Source organism: Myotis nattereri (genome assembly GCF_964212035.1).
Source record: "Myotis nattereri genome assembly, chromosome: 3".
Classification (NCBI taxonomy): domain Eukaryota; kingdom Metazoa; phylum Chordata; class Mammalia; order Chiroptera; family Vespertilionidae; genus Myotis; species Myotis nattereri.
In genome coordinates, this window is record NC_138077.1 from 113683519 (window position 1) to 113704185 (window position 20667).

Below are 20667 nucleotides of genomic sequence, written 5' to 3' on the forward strand. Positions count from 1 at the left end.
GAAACAGACTTACAAGTCCAGAAAACACAGAGAGTCCCAAACAAGAGGTTCCCAAAGAGGACCACACCAAGACACATCATAATTAAAGTGCCAAGGGCTAAAGACAAGAGAATCTTAAAAGCAGTAAAAGAAAAGCAGTTAGTTACCTACAAGGAAGCATCTATATGACTGTCAGCTGATTTCTCCACAGAAACTTTGCAGGCCAGAAGGGAGTGGCAAGAAATATTCAAAGTGATGAATAGGAGGGACTTACAACCAAGATTACTCTACCCAGCAAAGATATCATTTAGAATTGAAGGTCAGATAAAGAGCTTTGCAGATAAGAAAAATCTAAAGAAGTTATCATCACCAAACCGGTATTGCATGAAATGCTGAAGGGTATCCTTTAAGAAGAGGAAGAAGAATAGGAGGGAAAAATAGATAAAAATATGAACAGTAGAAAGGCAATAAATACATTATCTATCAACAATTGAATCTAATAATCAAATGAATAAGAAATCTTATGGCCGAAACCGGTTTGGCTCAGTGGATAGAGCGTCGGCCTGCGGACTGAAAGGTCCCAGGTTCGATTCCGGTCAAGGGCATGTACCTGGGTTGTGGGCATATCCCCAATGGGAGATGTGCAGGAGGCAGCTGAGCGATGTTTCTCTCTCATCGATGTTTCTGACTATCTCTCCCCCTTCTTCTCTGTAAAAAATCAATAAAATATATTTTTTTTAAAAAAAGGAATCTTATGAACAGATTAAACTGGTGAATAAAATAGAATCAGAGGCATGGAAATGGAACAGACTGACAATTCTCAGAGGGAAGAGGTTGGGCGGAAAGAGATTAAACAAAGATATTACATGCATATATGCATTACCTATGGACACAGACAATAGGGTGGGGAAGGCCTGGGGTGGGGCGGGAACTGAGTAGGGGAGGAAATGAGGGGGGCTGAGGAGGGGAGAAAGAGGGACATCTGTAATATTCTCAACAATAATGATTTTTTTTAAAAGGAAAAGACATGAAGAAAATGCAAATTAAAACCACAATTAGATACTGCTACACTTCTGCTAAAGCGGCTAAGATTTAAAAAAAAGACTAACAATATCGATGTTCGTGAGTATGCGGAGGAATCAGAACCATCATACATCACTGGTAAGAATGTAAAATGTACAACCCCTTTGGAAAAGTTTGGCAGTTACTTAAAAAGTTAAACATACATTTACCATACAACCCAGTAATTCTACTAGGTTATCTACTAAGTCACACAGAGACTTGTATATCAATGTTTATTCCCAAAAACTATAAATAACTCAAATGCCCATCAGCTAATGAATGAAGAAACAAAATATTATTCCTTACAATATACTATTCAACAATTAAAAAGAACTATTAACATATTCAACAATATGGATGACCATAAAAAATTATGCTAAGTGAAAGAAGCTACCGACATAAATCAACATATGGATTCCATTTATGTAACATTTTTAGAAAAGAAAAAACTATATAGACTAAGATTGGGGACCAGTTGCAACTACAGTGTGATTGCTTGGAGCTGGGGATGGAAGCAGGGATTGACCATAAATGGGCATAAGAGAACTTTTTTCAAGTGATGAAAATGTTAGAATACTAGATTATGATGATGGTATCTATATATATATCTATATATATAAAAGCCTTAGCGAGCGACTGGCCAAATTGCCAACCGGTCAGTAGTTACGACGTGCAATGATCACCAGGGGTCAGACGCTCAATGCACAGGCATGGAAACATGGAACATACTAATGATTCTCAGAGAGAAGGGGGAAGAGGGGAAGACGGGAAGAGATTAATCAAAGATCTTACATGCATACTAGAGGCCCAGGTATTCGTGCACTGGTGGGGTCCCTGAGCCTGGCCTGCGGAGATCAGGCTGAAACCAACTCTCCGACATCCCCCAAAGGGTCCCGGATTGGGAGAGGGCGCAGGCCAGGCTGAGGATCCCCATCGGTGCACAAACCCGTGCACCGGGACTCTAGTATAACTATATACATTTACTATAAATCATCAGTCTCAATATTTTTAAAAAATAATATTGTTGGGACCTGTGGAGTTATGTGATATTCTACATAACTCTGGTGTTTTGGTTTAATCCACACCAAGAAGAATATTGAAATATGCAATCCCATATTGTCCCAAGTACTTTTATGTGGGGAGCAGCTATAGGGTTAAGCCTCAGACTGACCTGTTGGCAAAGTCACAAACAAGTACCAGCTTAGAGGGCACAGTCCTCTTAGCATAATTAGGCTTGACCTTATAACGCTCCCTAGATCTTATCTGGGAAGCTAATGGGCTGAGGGAGGTTCAGGAAGTGCTGCCAAAAGAATTGAAACTAACAAGAACAGTGTAACTCTGGTAACTACTACCTTGTTTACCTCTGACTATAAAATAAAGGCTCAGCTTGCCTCTGGATCTTTCTCTGCGGCCTCAGGCAGGCACAGGAAGATCCACGGAGACTAAAGAGAGCTATGCTGATCATCTGAACGCTGTCTCCGTGTCCTTCATTCTTCACCGACTCCGTCCACACCTTTGAGAACCCCTGGCCCGTTGGGGCTGGACCCCAGCACTTTTAAAACAGTAATTTCATATGATTCAACCTAAATTTTTGGACAACCATAAGAAGAACTGGAGTAGATGAGGCAAGATTAATAACAGATAGGCAAAATTAATGAAATAGGAGAAGAAACTTGAATTCAATCTTCATAAACAGAAACAGAAACTGGGAGTGGAAATCTATAACTTCAACATCTAACAGACAGCCATGGATGATACTTCAATTTCCAACCTAACAACTGCAGTTAAGAGTCACTTTTTTTTTTTAATTTAGTGGGATGACATTGGTTACTAAAATGATATAGGTTTCAGGTGTACAATGCCATAATCACCTGTATATTATATTGTGTTCACCACCCCAAGTCAAGTCTCCCTCCAACACCATTTACCACCCCCCGCTTTACCCTCTTCTATAGCCTCCCACCCACCTTTCCCTCTGGTAATCACCATACTGTTGTCTGTGGCTAAGAGTTTTGTATTCTCTTTGCTTAATCCCTCACCTTCTTCACCCAATCCTCCAATACCCCTCCCCTTTACAGTTGTCAGTCTGTTTTCTGTATCTATAAGTCTGTTTCTATTTTGTATGTTAGTTTATTTTGTTCATTAGATTCCACATATAAGCGAAATCTTATGGTACTTGTATTTCTCTGACTGGCTCATTTCATTTAGCATAATACTCTACAGTTCCTTCCATACTACTGCAAAAGGTAAGATTTCCTTCTTCTTTTTAATATTTTTATTGATGTTTAGAGAGAGAGAAAGGGAGAGGGAGAGAAAGATCAGTGTGAGAGTGAAACATTGATTGGCTGCTTCCTGTGTTCCCTGACTGAAAATTGAACCAGCAACCCTTTGGTGCAGAGGACAATGCCCAACCAACTTAGCCAAACTGGCCGGGGCTAGATTTCCTTCCTTTTTACAGTGTAGTAGTATTCCGTTGTGTAAATGTACCACAACCTTTTTATCCACTTATCTACTGATGGGCAACTGAGGCTGCTTCCATATTTTGGCTACTGTAAATAACACTGCAATGAACATAAGAGTGCATATATTTTTTTGAATCTGTGTTTTGGGTTTCTTTGGATATATTCCCAGAATTAGAATTGCTGGGGCATAAGGCAGTTCCATTTTTAATTTTTTGAGGTAACTCCATACTGTTTTCTATAGGCTGCAGTAATCTGCATTCCCACCAACAGTGCATAAGGGTTCCCTTTTCTCTGTATCCTTGCCAGCACTTGTTGATTTATTGATGATAGCCATTCTGTCAGGTGTGAGGTGATATCTCACTGTGGTTTTAATTTGCATTTCTCTGATGATTAGTAATGTTGATCATCTTTTCATATGTCTGTTGGCCATCTCTAAATCCTCTTTGTAGCCATGTCTATTTAGGTCCTTCCACCATTTTTTAATTGGTGCTGAGTTTTATAAGTTCTTTGAAATTTTGGATATTATCTCCTTATCTGATGTATCATTGGTGAATAATGACCTCCCATTCATTGGGTTGCCTTTTCATTTTGTTAGTGGTTTCCTTTGTTGTGCAAAAACTTTTTAATTTGATGTAGTCACATTTGTTTATTTTTCCTTTTGTTTCCCTTGCCCGAGAAGATACATCAGAAAAAATATTGCTCAGAAAAATGTCCTAGATTTTACTGCCTACATTTTCTTCTAGGATTTTTATGGTTTTGAGTCTAACATTTAAGTATTTAATTTATTTTGAGTTTAATTTTGTGTATAGTGTAAGAAGATGGTCTAGTTTCATTTTTTGCATATACCGGTACAATTTCCAAACACCATTTACTGTATAGAGCATCTTTACTCCATTGTATGCTCTTGCCTCATTTGAGATAGGTTAATTGACCATAAAGGTGTGGGTTTATTTCTGGGCTCTCTATGCTGTTCCATCCATCTTTACTAGTATGTCTGTTTTTATGCCGGTATCATGCTGTTTTGACTGAGGAGTCACAATGGCTAATGAGAATATTAGCCATTCAGAAGCAGATGTAGAACATCAAACTGGTAACAGTGGTTAGCTCTGTAGAGGAGAGGAAAATTAGAGTTGGTCAGGAGACTTCTGACCAAAATTAAAGTTAGAAGTTTTACAAGGATTTACGGATTTATTCACACATTACTTGTATAACTAAAATATGTACTTTTTAATAAAAGAATTCCATATTCCTAAGATTAGTATTATAGATCACTGATTTTCTCAATGTCAACATCCTATTCTCTTGGGAGATTTGTACTAGGTTTTACAAATTCAATTGTTTTCAGGGGCTAAGTGGGTAATAACATGAGTAAAACTGAGTGTACATAAGGCTTACAGACATTCAAATTCAAAATTATAAAATACATTGTACAGATTAAACAAAACCCTTCTGCAAATTAAATATAACTGGCAGTCCACTACTTTGCTAACTCTCGCAATTTCAGTGTTTCTCAACTTTTTGAAATTGTCTTCCTTTAAATAATAAAGATTCCAAATCTCCCTTAAAGTTATTTGAAATTTTGAGACTAAAACCAAATCACAGCAATTACATACTGAAAATGGTTTACTAAACTCAATGATCCATTATGCGTCCCTAACCCATTTAAAATTACTGACCCTAGACCAGAGATGGCAAACCTATGACACGCGTGTCAGAGGTGACACGCAAACTCATTTTTTTGGTTGATTTTTCTTTGTTAAATGGCATTTAAATATATAAAATAAATATCAAAAATATAAGTCTTTGTTTTACTATGGTTGCAAATATCAAAAAATTTCTATATGTGACACGGCACCAGAGTTAAGTTAGGGTTTTTCAAAATGCTGACACGCCGAGCTCAAAAGGTTCGCCATTACTGCCTTAGAACTTATCCTCATCTGAAATTTCACCATCTGAAATTTAAAAATAGATTGCCTCACTTTCTTAATGCTAACATTGACTTCAACTTCACTGATCTTACATCTCATTTTACTTGTTTCGTTAGTCTCCTTTTCTTCTGCAGGTCTACTTAGCAATTCCTGAAAATGACTTTAGTTTGGACCTTTACCTTTCCTATAACTGTTTTCTCAAACTCTTCTGAAAATATATCAAACCATTTGCAGTTCTCCTAATAAACCACAAACACATATTGTACTTTCTGCATCAAATGTCTTTTACCTTTTAATTCTTATTCAGGCTTAAAACCTGCACTCAAGCCACAGCTCCTATACAAGCTTTCAGAACAAGCCAGGCAGTGTTCTTGCCACTCCAAACCAAGCCAGGCAGCTTTCTTTCCAGCCCCAACCCGCCACCCAAGTAGCTTCAACTACAAACACTTAACAAGCAAACTATTTGGAAAATACTTATAGTTAATATTAAGAAAGGATTTCAAAATTAGAAGGATCTGCCCTAACCGGTTTGGCTCAGTGGATAGAGCATCGGCCTGTGGACTCAAGGGTCCCGGGTTCGATTCCGGTCAAGGGCATGTACCTTGGTTGCAGGCACATCCCCAGTAGGGGATGTGCAGGAGGCAGCTGATCGATGTTTCTCTCTCATCGATGTTTCTTTTTTCTTTTTTTTTTTATATATATTTTATTGATTTTTTACAGAGAGGAAGGGAGAGAGATAGAGAGTTAGAAACATCGATCAGCTGCCTCCTGCACATCCCCCACTGGGGAAGTGCCCGCAACCCAGGTACATGCCCTTGACCGGAATCGAACCCGGGACCTTTCAGTCCGCAGGCCGATGCTCTATCCACTGAGCCAAACCGGTTTCAGCTCATCGATGTTTCTAACTCTCTATCCCTCTCCCTTCCTCTCTGTAAAAAATCAATAAAATATATATAAAAAAAAAACAAACAAACAAACAAAAAAAACTAGAAGGATCCTTAGAGATAATTTCTTCTTGTCATTTCACAGATTAGTCATTTTAAAACTAAAAAGGTAAATAATATAGTCAGCTGTCAACCAGATCTTATCGAAGAGAAACATGGGCCTCATTGTAAAATAGATTTGAAAATAGAAAAATAATTCCAGTTTGACCTCTGTACATACACATTGATTTCCAAGAAACTTTCCCAATTTATGAATTTGTGACTATCAATCCACCAAAGATCTATTCTTAAGATGAGGAAAGAGAGAGGGTGGATATTTAACAGTTTTAAAGCTAATTTCATATACACTGTACAATAATCCTTAACTGAACACAGCTTATCAGTAGTCTGCCTGGGACTTCCAGACCACATATTTCATAGTAAATGTGTGTGCACTTATGCTGTAAAGGTATATGGTTCTCAAGTCTGGCCCAGAACCATACACCTTATTCAACATGTGTAACCTTACTCAACTTGTCCAGGATAGGGTACTTCCTTGTTTATTCATTCCTCAGTTGTTCTTTCTATTTTCAACTGGGGAGAACGGGAAGAGAAATAGACTTAAATATGTACTATGTGAGAGGGAAAGTAAGAGGCATTACAGGTTAATATTTAGTCAGATAGTAAACAATTTTTGTTATAAAAGGATAGGAAGTGGTATCTCTCTATCCCTTCTACTACTTGGAAATTCTCTTAGACTAATAAACTCTATTTCTAAAAAGCAAACAGTGCCCCCAACTCCCATAGGCAGGAGTATGAAATAAATCTTATTCATAATTTGAAGAAGTTTCCTAATCATCATTGAGTAAACATTTCTAAAACATGCAGAACTCATTGTATTAAGCAAAGGAGCTAGAAGTTTGACTTTTACAAGTCATCCCAGTACCATATTTCTTAAAAGCTACATAAAAAGAGCAATAAAACATTTCATTGGCATGTATCCTACTGCATCACACATCTATTTGTCAAAAATCTTAATTTTCTAACCTGGAATGTCGGAGGCTGTCCTTTTTATTTTTTGCAGAACACAATGTGCATTCACAACCAACTGCATGGGGCTTAGGTAGAGACACATCCTGTTTTAACAGCATTGTAAGAATTTCATAGTTGTTACGATGAGCAGCTAAAATGACAGGTGCAATGTCCATAGTTGTTGAATACTCAGGATTCTGAATTTGCTCCATTAGTTTCTGAAAAATATTTATATAAATATTCAAAAGTTATTTGTGACTTCAAGAAAACAATTATTTGAAGAATAAAATGAAAAAAAAATTGGAAAGCACAAAGAACATAATTATTATAAGGAATAAGATAAACATTTTGCCAGGATGAAATTTTTTTGAAACCTCAAAACTTAATTTTAATTAATAAATGTAATATAATAATGACAAACAAAATCTTCAATAGAAAACATTCATATAAATAAAGTTCCGTTTTCCTAACAAAAAGATATCTAGAGAAATACATTTGGAAAAAGTATTTAATTTTCAAAAGATCATGGAAACATGCATAAGGATAAAGAACAAGAATTTTAGAAAAAAGAATAAAATGAAAAGACAAAAATGTTAAAAATAAGCAGACCATAAATGCTTGAGAAAAACTTTAAAAATTCCACCTCTGGGGCAAACCTTGTCACATTGATAGCAATGAAGCTACTTAAAAGGGATAAGTAAATAGGAGGCACTCTTTATTTTGTGCTAGAGGCCCGATGCACGAAATTTGTGCAAGGGGCTTGGCCCTCACAGCCATGGCAGCATGCCTCGGCCCTTGCAGCCCCAGCTTGATCTGGAAGGTCGTCTGGAAGGACATCGGAAGGTCGTTCAGCTGTCTGGTCTAATTAGCATATTACGCTTTTATTATTATAGATAATTATCTACATATTCTCAATCATTACCTCTATTACTTTGTTACAAATGCTTAAAAACAGTAACAATCATAGCTACTATAGCCACTTTACACTTATCATCTCATTTAATTCCCACAGTACCCTGCAGCACTGAGCAGTAAAATCCTAAGAAGAAACTGAGACTCAGAGAAGTTAATGTGCCTGAGGTACACAATAGAATGGCAAACTGCAGAGCAGAAACCAGATTTGTATTACTCTGGAGCCTGAGCACCTTCACTACATGGGCTCATGGGGCTGATGTCGGCATGACATCACACAAAGGAAAAATCATTAGCAAATAAAGAATCAGAGTTGCCCTAGCCAGTTTGGTTCAGTGGATAGAGTGTCAGCCTGTGGACTGAAGGGTCCCAGGTTCGATTCTGATCAAGGGCAAATGCCCAGGTTGGGAGCTGGATCCCCAGTAGGGAGTGTGCAGGAGGCAGCAGATCAATGATTCTCTCTCATCATTGATGTTTCTATCTCTCTCTCCCCCTCTCCCTTTCTCTCTGAAATCAATAAAATACATTTTTTAAAAAGAATCAGGGTTAAATAAGAAGGTTGACTATTTCATGATTATTGCATATTCTTTCCACTACTTCTCACTTTTTCATAGAGGTTTCCCTGAGAGCTGTTTCATTCCGTAGTATTAGTTGATCAAGTTCACGGTTTGTTATATAATTTTTACTAACATTGTAAAAGTAGTGCATACACATTATAAAATATCTGAAAAATATAGAAAAACAGAAAGAATACAAATACCCATAATTCCTACTACCCAAAAACCATTTTATAGTATTCCTTTCTGGGCCTTTGTCTATCTTTGGCATAAATAATTTGGCATCAATAATTAAAACAATGGTCCCTAATATTTTAAAGATCAAGGACACTTTTAATAATCTCATAAAGCTACAGCCCAGAATCTTCAGGAAAAAAATCATGTACAGAATCCTGCATTCAAGGTAAGGAATTTCATAGACCGTATTTTCAAGACATTTTATTATGCTAATTTAAATAGCATTACCACAAACATCCTTATGAATACAGCTCTTTTATTTATATATGTGTATTTTTTACTGATTTCAGAGAGGAAGGGAGAAGGGAAGAGAGATAGAAACATCAATGATGAGAGAGAATCATTGATCAGCTGCCTCCTGCACGTCCCCCACTGGGGGTATAGCCCACAACGCAACCCAGGCATGTATCCTGACCCGGAATCAAACCGTGACCTCCTGGTTGATGTTCAACCACTGAGCTATGCCAGCTGGGCGAATACAGCTTTAAAAAAAAAAAAATTAGGATTATCTCATTAACATAGAACCCCTGACATGGAATTATAGATCAAAAGGCCACAAATACCTTTAAAGTTCTTGATAAATATTACCAAAGTCCTTTAATAGCTTATGTTACCAATAATATAGGAATGTACTCATTTCACTCTTAAGGTTTACTCACCAGTATGATCACTCCCAGTTTATGAATAAAAAACACTATCATGAAATATTTACTTTCCTTTGATTACTGGTAAATTTTAATATTTTCTAACGTACATATCCCATTTTGGCCCTCTTTTATATACTTGCCATTTATTTAGTCGGGATTTCAAATTAATAAATTTATTTAAAATTCCAGAGAAATCTAAGAACTTAGCCCTTTTCCCTCCTATTATTGGTTATAAAAAAGAGAAAATTAGCTCAGCCACTCTTCTTCTCTAAAAATCAATAAAAACATATTATTTTAAAAAGGAGGTTATATTCAGTCCCTTAAGAGAAAAATGGTCCTCATTTTTCCTATGAAACACTTAACTATATGAAAACACTCAAAGACATAGCTAAAAGTTCATAATTTCATTGTTAATATAATCAACATGCTAAAAAAAACTCTGTAGATAAAAGTCAAAATGTATTAAAAGACAATTTTGATAAGCCAATAATGAATTCACTGAAATGGTTAAAAAATATATGGAAAATATTTGACAATGCCTGTCTAGAAGTAATAGGCTATTAAAATTTGATCTTGCTGTCACTGGAAGAATTCAAGCAAAAGCTTGTTTGTTAGCAATAAAGTAGAAAGTGTTCTTTTACTGTGCAGCTGAAGACTACCACAGCCTTGCAACACAAGATTCAATTGGTAGTAGTCATGGTGATGAAATAATAGCAATCATTTGCTCCAATAACCTGCATGGCACACCTCCTTTCCCCGCCAAGAAAGTAAATGGGTTTAAATGCAAGAAAGTGGAATAGGTATACCAAAATAGGACAGTAACTGCAGGATAGATGACAGAAAATTGAACAGGATTATAGATATTTCTGATCCTTTGGACCAGGGCTATATTCTTAGCCCTTTTTTTTTTCTCTATTCCTGTGGTTTCTTATCACCAGTTACACTACTTCATACCATCCTCTGGAGAAAGTCACACACAAATTTTTTAATAGTCTAGATTTGAGTAGAATATTTCAGCTAATACATGATAAAGTATGCAATTTAGCAGTTTCTCGTTGTTCTCAGATAATGCCAGATAATCTACAAGCAATTTATAATTATTTCTTAATACTTTTCTTCTGAGTATAGCCAGTTTACACTCCCGCAGTTTGCTTGTTTCACTACATCCTCACCAATAATGAGTAATATAATTTTAAAATTTTTGTATGCAACCAATATCTCATTTTAAAGACATAATTTATCTGACTGTTAATGAATATCTTCCTAATTACAAAAGCAATAAAGAAAAATAAAAAGAGTAAAAAAAAAAATCCTTAATTTGGCAATAAGATGGCTACTACTAGGTAACATTTTGCTACATTTCCATACAGTTCCTTTTGTATGCATATTTTTAACCTTGGATCATATTACACATACAGTTTACTATTCTCATTTTTGTCACTTCCTAGGTTTTATTCTTCCGTGCTCCTAAATATTCTTTAAAAAGTGCCATTTAAATATATACATCATTATTTATATTTCCAACCTTCAATTTTAAAATATTTAGGTTTTTCACTACTACAAGATTACAATTAACATTTTTATCCACATTTCTGACCATTTCATAGGCAAATTCCTAGAGGAGAAAGCACTAGGTAAAAGAATATGAACAGCCCTAACTGGTTTGGCTCAGTGGATAGAGCACTGGCCTGTGGACTGAAAGGTCCCAGGTTCGGTTCCGGTCAAGGGCATGTACCTTGGTTGTGGGCACATCCCCAGTGGGGTGTGTGCAGGAGGCAGCTGATCGATGTTTCTCTCTCATCGATGTTTCTAACTCTCTATCCCTCTCTCTTCCTCTCCGTAAAAATCAATAAAATATATTTTTTTAAAAAATAATATGAACATCTTTCCTTTTTCTGACACATCCTGCCAAAGTGCTATTCAAAACACCCCCCTAACCAATGATGTAGGAGACTAGACTACTCCTTTGCATCAGTGATTATTATTTTTTAAAATCTTGGTTAATTTGATAAGTAAATATTAGTATCTTGTATTTGATTATAAGTAAGGTTGAGTATTTTATATTTTCTTTTCTGAGTTTTTTCGTGTCCTTTCTGATTTTGGTGTTTTTCATCAATTTGTCTAATATTAAGATTATGAACTTCTGATATGTGCTGCAAATATCTTTTGCCAGTTATCCACCTGCTTTCTAAATTTTGCTTGATGACCGAATTCCAGAAATTTACCTTCTAAACAGCCATTGCTTTTATGCTTAGAACATCCTTCTACTACCAGTCAGTAAACATTCACCTACATTTTCTTCCAGTTTTATGGTTTTACTGTTTACATTTAATTATTAAATTCATGTGGAAACTAATTTGTATCTTCAACTTAACCTGCAGAATGTTCCAAACTAAAAGTACTGGTCCATACTGACAAAATTATGGAAATATCATTAATTTTAAAAAGGTTTCCTGAAAACAATATTATTTTTGCAAGTGTCTACTGACTTTAAAGCAATATTTTACAGAGTAAAAGAGATCTATTTCCTTAAGACAAATAAATTTGGGGGAAGAAAAAGATGGCAATGGGGCAGGAGATTTATTTTTATTTAAAAATCCAAATTAATAAACATTTAAGAGTACTAACTACTATAGTTGGTCTTGATGATCGTTTTGGTCGATGATTAAGTAGTATATCAACAGCTCCCACTACTTCAGAGTCGATTGCCACCAAAAGTGCATCTGTGGACTTTAAAAAAAAAAAAAAGTTAAAAATAAAAATGGAGGATAAAAAGTATTTATTTTACTAATTCATAAATAAAGCTATTTTTTAAAATTAAACTGTATTATATACAGTAGTACTGAATTTCAAAAATTTAGCCTGTCCAAATAGTACATTTTCTTGCCTTTGACCGAATCCTAACATTCCAAATATATAAGAGAAATTGCCAAAAAAAAAAAAAAGAGAAATTGCCAAAAACTATAACTACAGGTAAAGAATTGTGTTCAATCTAATAAAAATGATCATCAATGCAATCATGAAGAGAGCAGACAATGGAAAATACATAGAGGGGGCACTCTCTGTTCTCATCTCGAAAATATACATGGCTGACCGAAATGGTACAAGACTGAAATTAGTATCAGTGATCTAATCAAGTAAAACCACAAAGAACTAGGCTACAATGTCCTTAGGAGGGAAAAGTGACTTTGTGGTTTTACACCCAAACTATAGCTAATTTTGAAGCTTTAACTTCGACAGCAAGAAAAAATAACTAGAGGCTGAGCAAATGGGGACTTTCAACTCTCTGTAACAAAGTCTGCATACAGTTCTATTATGATACTTGGAAATTGTGACATCAGGTTTTGGGTTGTTTTTTTTAATGTTTTATGTTTCTTTATTGATTTCAATGAGCAGAAGGAACAGGGAAATAGAAACATCAATGATGAGAGAGAATCATTGATCCGCTGCCTTCTGCATGCCCCACACCAGGGATCAAGCCTGCAACCTGAGCATGTGCCCTGACCCGGAATCAAACCCTGATCTCCTGGTTCAAAGGTCCATACTCAACCACTGAGCCACAATCTGGGCTTGATGTTTTTTTAAAGGAAAACCATAAAGGCAGGAAGGAAACATAGAGATAAGTAATGATTTAATCTAAGAAAATGCCCTGATTATTTTCAATCTGTGTATTTTAAAACTGTTATAATTTTTATCAACTATTGATCAACATTCTTTTAAAAATAAAATTAGCCCTAGCGGGTTTGGCTCAGTGGATAGAGCATCGACCTGAGGACTAAAGGATCCCAGTTTCGATTCTGGTCAAGGGCACATGCCCAGGTTGCAGGCTTGATCCCCAGGGGGGGGGGCATGCAGGAGGCAGCCAGATCAATGATTCTCTCTCATCACTGATGTTTCTATCTCTCTCTTCTCCTTTCCCTTCCACTCTGAAATCAATACAAATATATTTTTTAAAAATAGGAGTAAAAATGACAGACATTATGTGTGGATGTCTAAAAATTAGGAGTAAGCATCCCCAAAATAGGATTGGGGGCCATATTCAACTATTAGGAACCACCTCTGTGTTCTCACAGGAAAACTCCCTACCCTCATAAGAAAGTTAATTTGTTATTTTATCCCCTAAAACTTTTAAGGCTCATTGGGCTGTAGCCTATTCTTTAACGTCTAGCATTATTATTATTCTGCTCTGTAAACATTTCTCTTGGGTTTTTAGTTTTTACTGTATTTGGTCAGGTGAAGCAAAAAACCAAAAAGAACTATATGTTCCTTACTACTTAACATTTCAGTTCTGATTTTAAATTTTAACCTATAAAACTAACTATAGTAATGCCACTGCTAAGTTAAAATACTAAGTAACTCCAGTGATCTGAGATATAACCATGGGTCCAGCTGCACATCTCCCTAAAAACCATACTGACTGGTCATAAACTAACTTCATGGTCATTATTTCCCTGAAGGAATTGCCTCTATAAATGACAAATATCTGGTTTTCCCAAGTACCCTTCAAGTCTTTACTGAATAAGACAACAACTATATTAAAACTAACAAAGTAGGAAGAAAAAAATAACTGCTAAAGTTGACCATTGAAAAGAGAAAATATCAGTATAGCAAAATCATTACACACACACACAGCAGTCTGAAGCCATTTAATGTAAGGACAAATGTGTTTAGTTTCAGGCTATCTGAAGAAACTAAAATGACTACATTCTCAGTGATTCCCACTTATGATGATAAAGTTAAATTATATTCAGATACACAGTTTGATAAAGGATAAGCTTCAGGTATAAAAATATTTACTTATATAAAAAAACCATGTCTGAAAAGAATGTTTTAAGTTATTTTAAAAATATCTATAAGCCCTCACCAGTGTGGCTCAGTGGCTGAGTGTCCACCTATGAACCAAGAGGTCATTGTTCTATTCCCAGTCAGGGCATATGCCGGGGTTGTGGGCTTGATCCCCAGTGTTGGGCATGTAGGAGGCAGCCGATCAATGATTCTCTTTGATCACTGATGTTTCTATCTCTTTCTCCCTCTCACTTCCTCTCTGAAATCAATAAAAATATATTTTTAAATGAAAATAAGTAAAAAATATCTATAGATATACAAAATGTCCTTAGTTTTGCTTCCCAATTTCTCATAGATATTGGACCATTACTTATTAAAACATATTCAATTATATACTTATTATGTATTAATGAGGTTGCTATCTTCCTTCTCACCTCCGAATTTTCAACAATTCACATACTCTTTCCTTTAAGCTCAGAGTAATAAGCCACTTCCTTTCTGAAGCTAAATAGTCCACCCTAGTATTCTATTTAATGCTTTCTGTCTTCTATAGGACCTTAGTCCTTCATTCGCAGACATGCTAGCCCTAGTCCCTTCCTCCCCAAACATGAGATATTTTCTCACTCTTTGATAACTGGGCTTGATTCTATCTTCTTTCCACTCAAGTTTTCTTCCTCTCACTTTATCAAACTTCTCAAATCCATGTGCATCATTTTCTTAGTTCTACTGACGTGAATTTCAAAAATTCCTCATTTTCCTTGATTTCTAGGCAACATATTAAAACTGTTTCTTTGGTTTTTACAATGCTGCACTGTCCTGACTCCTTCAATGATACCCTTCGCTTTTAGTGCCCTTTATTAATATAGATGTTCCCTGAGAAAGAGCTGGCACCAGTCATCTGCTCTTCTCTGTTGTCATTCACTCATTCTCACAATGTCCATGGCCATAAGTGCCGCTTCTTTCTCTCTAGCCCGACAACTCTCTAGAGATGAAATCTTCATCTGTAACTGTCTATTGGAGGATGCCTGATAGCCCTAAAATAAACAAGGCCAAAACCAGAATTCACATTTCTCTGCCCCAAGATTGACTTCTACTCTTAATTTCCTATTCTTCTTTCTGCCTCCAAGTCACCCATTTTTAAGATTTCCAAATCATCTTGGACTCCTCAATTCTCCCCTCCAAATTTAAATAGTCACTAAATTCTGTCAATTCTCCTTCATAACATTTCTCACATCTGCCATTCCCCACCTCCCACCATTCTTACAGCCACTAGTCCAGTCAGGCTTTAACTTCTTCATGTCTGGATTACAAAACTGCTCACCAAGTTATTGCCTTCCACATTTTCCATTTTCTCATGTATACTGAACACAACCACTATAACAGTTTTTCTAAAATACTACTGGACATAACACATCCTTTCTCAAAAATCATTTCTTTTTTTTTTTAAATATATTTTATTGATTTTTTACAGAAAGGAAGGGAGAGGGATAGAGAGTTAGAAACATCGATGAGCGAGAAACATCGATCAGCTGCCTCCAGCACACCCCCTACTGGGGATGTGCCTGCAGCCAAGGTACATGCCCTTGACCGGAATTGAACCTGGGACCCTTCAGTCCGCAGGCCGACGCTCTATCCACTGAGCCAAACCGGTTAGGGCTCAAAAATCATTTCTTGACCCCACTATCTTTCATAAAACCCAAATTCCTTAGCCTGGCCATCAGACCATTTTCATCAGTTTCCTTTTAGCTGTTTTTCCAGATACTTCACACTACTATCCACCCCAAATATTTTGTTTAAACAGGTGAAATCAATTCACTGTCTTGAGGATATACATTGCACATGCCTTTGTTTACTTAACTAATTCTGGTCCACATCCCCTGTTCCTGACCTATCTACACATTTGAGAGTAATTTTAAATACTCGGTAAAAAAGCATGGACTCTGGAGCCAGAACCTGGGTTCAAGTTCCAGTTCTACCATTTAGACCAGGGGTCCTCAAATTACGGCCCGCGGGCCACATGCAAATACAAATATTTTATTTGTTCCCGTTTTGTTTTGTTTACTTCAAAATAAGACATGTGCAGTGTGCACAGGAATTTGTTCATAGTTTTTTTTTTAAACTATAGTCTGGCCCTCCAACAGTCTGAGGGACAGTGAACTGGCCCCATTTAAAAAGTTTGAGGACCCCTGATTTAGACAATGACTTTGGGCAAGTTATTTAACCTTTCCGTACCTCGGTTTCCTCCTTTATAAAATGGAGATTATAACAGTACCTATCTGATAGGAATATTGTGAGGATTAAGGAAGCTGAATACATTAAAGGTTCTTGGCACACAGTAGTACTATGTACATATTAATAATTATTAAGATTTCAAGGCTCAACTGACACTCTTCCAGTAAACCTTTAATAGCTCCAATCCACAGTGATCTTCTCTTTTCTGTTTCTAACACATTTATTATAAACTACAAAAGTTTAAGTATAAAACAGGGTTTATCAATAGTGGCATTGTTGATATTTTCGGCCAGATAAATCTTTGTCGTGGAGGCTGTCCTGAGCATTGTAAGATGTTTAGCAGCATCTGTGGCCTCTACTCATCAAATGCCAGTAGTAACCCACTCCCTAGTTGTGAAACCAAATATGTCTCCATACATTGTCAAATGTCCCTGGAGGGGAAGGGGGATTATCCAGTTGAGAACCATAAGAGTAACACAACATAAAATATATGAAAACACTTAAAGCAATATACAATGTTCAAGTAGTATTACCCCTTAGCACTTACCAAATACACTTTTGTTTTTTTTTAATGACTTGAAATTCATATGTATTTTCATTGTCCAATTACTTTTAATATCCTTTAATACAGAACTTACGTTTTATGTATTCATTTCTACAATCACACCCAATCAAAGGCCTTAGACACTTGTTGATTTATAGATAGGACATAGGTAACCTGAGACGGACACAATGAACTGAAGAGAGCATGAAAATTGCAGTCAGAAGATCAGATTATATCTTAGGTTTGGCCTTATTTTAGAACTTTGGGCAATACATTAAAGTCCATGAGCCTCAGTTTTCTGATCTATAAAATGAAACATCTATATAGGCTGGCTATGATGTTCAAATGTAATCAGGGGTGTGAAAAAAGCATGTATACACTGCAGATTATATAGAGAGAGTCATATGTGTAAAAAGACAAAAATAATTATTATATGATAATACCTCCTTTATTAAGAATCATCCAGGACTTCCTTTATAACCTTATTTTCTATGCCTTTAAGTATTTCACTTTGAAATGTAAACTATTTTGATGGAAATTTTCTGCTTTTAATAGTACTGTATATATTCTTCCTTAAAAGAATAGGCACTGAATATAATTTAATTTTTCCTTACTGACTCTGGACCATTGTTATAAACATTAATTATTATTCTAACATATAGCTTCCTCACGGATTACCATGTATGTAATGCTGTTGACCTCTTTAATAAATAGTCAGAGGCACTGGACTCTGTAGTCCTCATGCCCCTTCTATTGCACTTTTCTCTATGGATTAGAAAACTAAATAATTAAGTTTGTTAAAGAAGAATCTAAAATTAACAAATAAAGACTTTGAAGACGGGCTCCAGAAATATTCCTCTGACCAAAGTTTGTATGTCAGAAACTTCTAGGCTCCGGCTGCTCAGAGGTACTTTTTACTTACTTCCTGAGTCTCACTTATGTTCTGGTTAACTGAAATTGCTGGGAAAGCAACTTCTTTCTCTATCTAAATATGTATATACAGAGACAGTACCATGTTGTCCATATAACTAACCTATTTATATTTTTTTAAATCTTCTGAGTGCTTCCTGATGCCACTCAAAAAATATATATATGTATTATATATATATACATATACATATATGTATATATGTATATATATATATATATATATATATATGCCTCATTAAGTTAAAGCTACAACAGAGCAATCAATCATACTATGTGAAAGAAAAAAAAGCCAGAATTCATGTGCTAAATCCCATACTAAGCAAACTAAAAAAAAAAAAAAAAAGAATATGATTAAATTTCTTTCAAAATCTCTTGACTGATTTCTTTCAAGACTTATATGCATCTCTGTTCTTCTACCCTAACTGATAAAGATATAAAAGGTCAGTATTTTCCAGTTAAAAAAATTCATTCACCTTTAGTTATAAGTAAACATTAAGTTTCAGGCAAAAAGGAAAATTTAATAAAACTTACGAGAAAATCAAAGTCAAACTGAAAATTGCTTTGTGAGTCAGGAGCATTTTGTTCTTATGCTTGTAAATTATATGGGTCACAGAAAAATCTTTTCCCCTGACACTTCTAGAACACTTGATATATAATATTATGTACATATATATCATAATATAAATAAGAAAAACAAAGTCACCTTTAATAAGTCATGATAATTTTCTCTGTCAGATGTAAAACACATAAGGGAGAGGGGCGTAAAAGTTGGGAGAAAAAAATAAATCAAGTAAAAATATTATACTTTGAAAAATAGGCTTGTTTGAAAATAGGCTTGTTAGATTTGTTTTTAGAACTTTTTATGGGTCAAAATCAATTTAAAAGTGAAAGAGAAGAAAGAGAAAAGGGGGGAAAAAAGAAGATAGGGAGGGAGGCAGGAAGAGAGGGAACTATAAAGAAGAAAACATGGCACATCTAACAGAACTTAGAAGCTACAAAATAAAGTTATCTAGCCTTGTACCTGACAACCGTAGTCCAAAAGTAGCTGTAGTATATCCAAATTTTCATTTTCAATAGTTATTGTAACAGCATTTCTCCCAAGCACATCTACGCAATTTATGTTCAAGTCACCTGAACTGCTTTCCTCCAAAATCTTTTTAACCATATAATAGTCACCTAAATAACAAATACAAACACAATTTAACATTCATAACATATTAAAAGTGAATGACTGTAAAGAAAACTTAGCCTGTTAATTTAAAAGATTAAAACCTAAACTCATTTTTGTATATGGAAATATGCAAAAATGTGAATATTTCTTTGCTAAAAACTTCTATCTTGGTAAAATAATATGTACATCAGCTGCAAACATTGAAAGTTGCTAGTTTAAAATTCATAACTGAATGATAAGGAGAGAAACTTTTAGAAGATATTTAAAGCAATAAAGAATGTCCAAAAATACAGACTGGAAGCTAGAAAAATTATAAGCTTACAGTTTTACATCTCAAATACATACCCACATTTACTCATACATCAAAATAATTATGAGATCAAGTAATAAGCTCAGGATATTACGAAGACATTTTATATACTTTGGAAAAGCAGTGTTAACGTGTACTAGTATATGCTCGACAAAAAATGCCTGAAATTCCTCTCCTCTCCCCCCCCCCCCCACACCCTTATCTCATAAATGAAACTGTTTAGATTATGACCAGGGAACACCCAACTCACAAAACTCTAAAGCAGGAGTGGAATTAATGCTGGTAGAGGCGAAAGTCAGAATATTTCAAAGTAAAATTTTAACCTGTCAAGAGCATGCAGATTTCCTTCTGCCTAACTCTAGCCCACATCAAAACAGCTGACCAATGGGAAAAAATGAGAATAATGCCAAAGGTAATCATTTTCATGGAGGGCCCACTATATTTGTCTGCTGACCAACTAGTGCAGTAATAAGGGAAATAAATCAAGAGAAATGCTAATTAACTACACAAAGAAAGCAGAGTTTTGTTTCTTTTCATTTTACTTTTAAAATATAATATAAACCATTTTAAGTGACTTGCAAATACAGTTGTTCTTTAGACACCTATGAATTTTAAAAAAAGCAAAACAACCACCACAAAAGAAAACTGCAGAAAAGAACAGAGTGAAAACCAGAGGAAAAAGAAATTATTTCATAATACAGAAAAAGTAAATCCTAAAACTTGACTAAATGAGTGAATTAAAAAAAGTACCATTTGGGGAAGAAGGGGTAAAATTTCAAATAGATTTGCTATTATTATTATTTTTTAATCCTCGCCTGAGGATATGCTTTCACTTATTTCTAGAGAGAAAGAAAGAGCGAGAGAAACATTGATCCTCGATCATCAAATCTGCAACCTAGGTATGGGCCCTGACCTGACTGGGAAATGAACCCACTACCTTTTTGGTGAATGGGACA

The 20667-nt window shown here is 35.4% G+C and overlaps 1 protein-coding gene across 1 annotated transcript in view; it reads right to left on the reverse strand.

Annotated features, from left to right (window-relative positions):
• TRPC1 (transient receptor potential cation channel subfamily C member 1) overlaps nucleotides 1-20140 on the reverse strand; it is a 190229-nt gene extending 170089 nt beyond the window's left edge. Inside the window, exons 1-2 of the mRNA XM_081086149.1 lie at nucleotides 19252-20140; nucleotides 7402-7604 (exon numbers count right to left, since the gene is read on the reverse strand). Coding sequence (XP_080942275.1) covers nucleotides 7402-7604; nucleotides 19252-19437 — 389 coding nt within the window. The 5' untranslated portion in view covers nucleotides 19438-20140. The remainder of the gene's footprint in view (nucleotides 1-7401; nucleotides 7605-19251) is intronic.
• Between the last annotated feature and the right edge of the window lie 527 nt (nucleotides 20141-20667).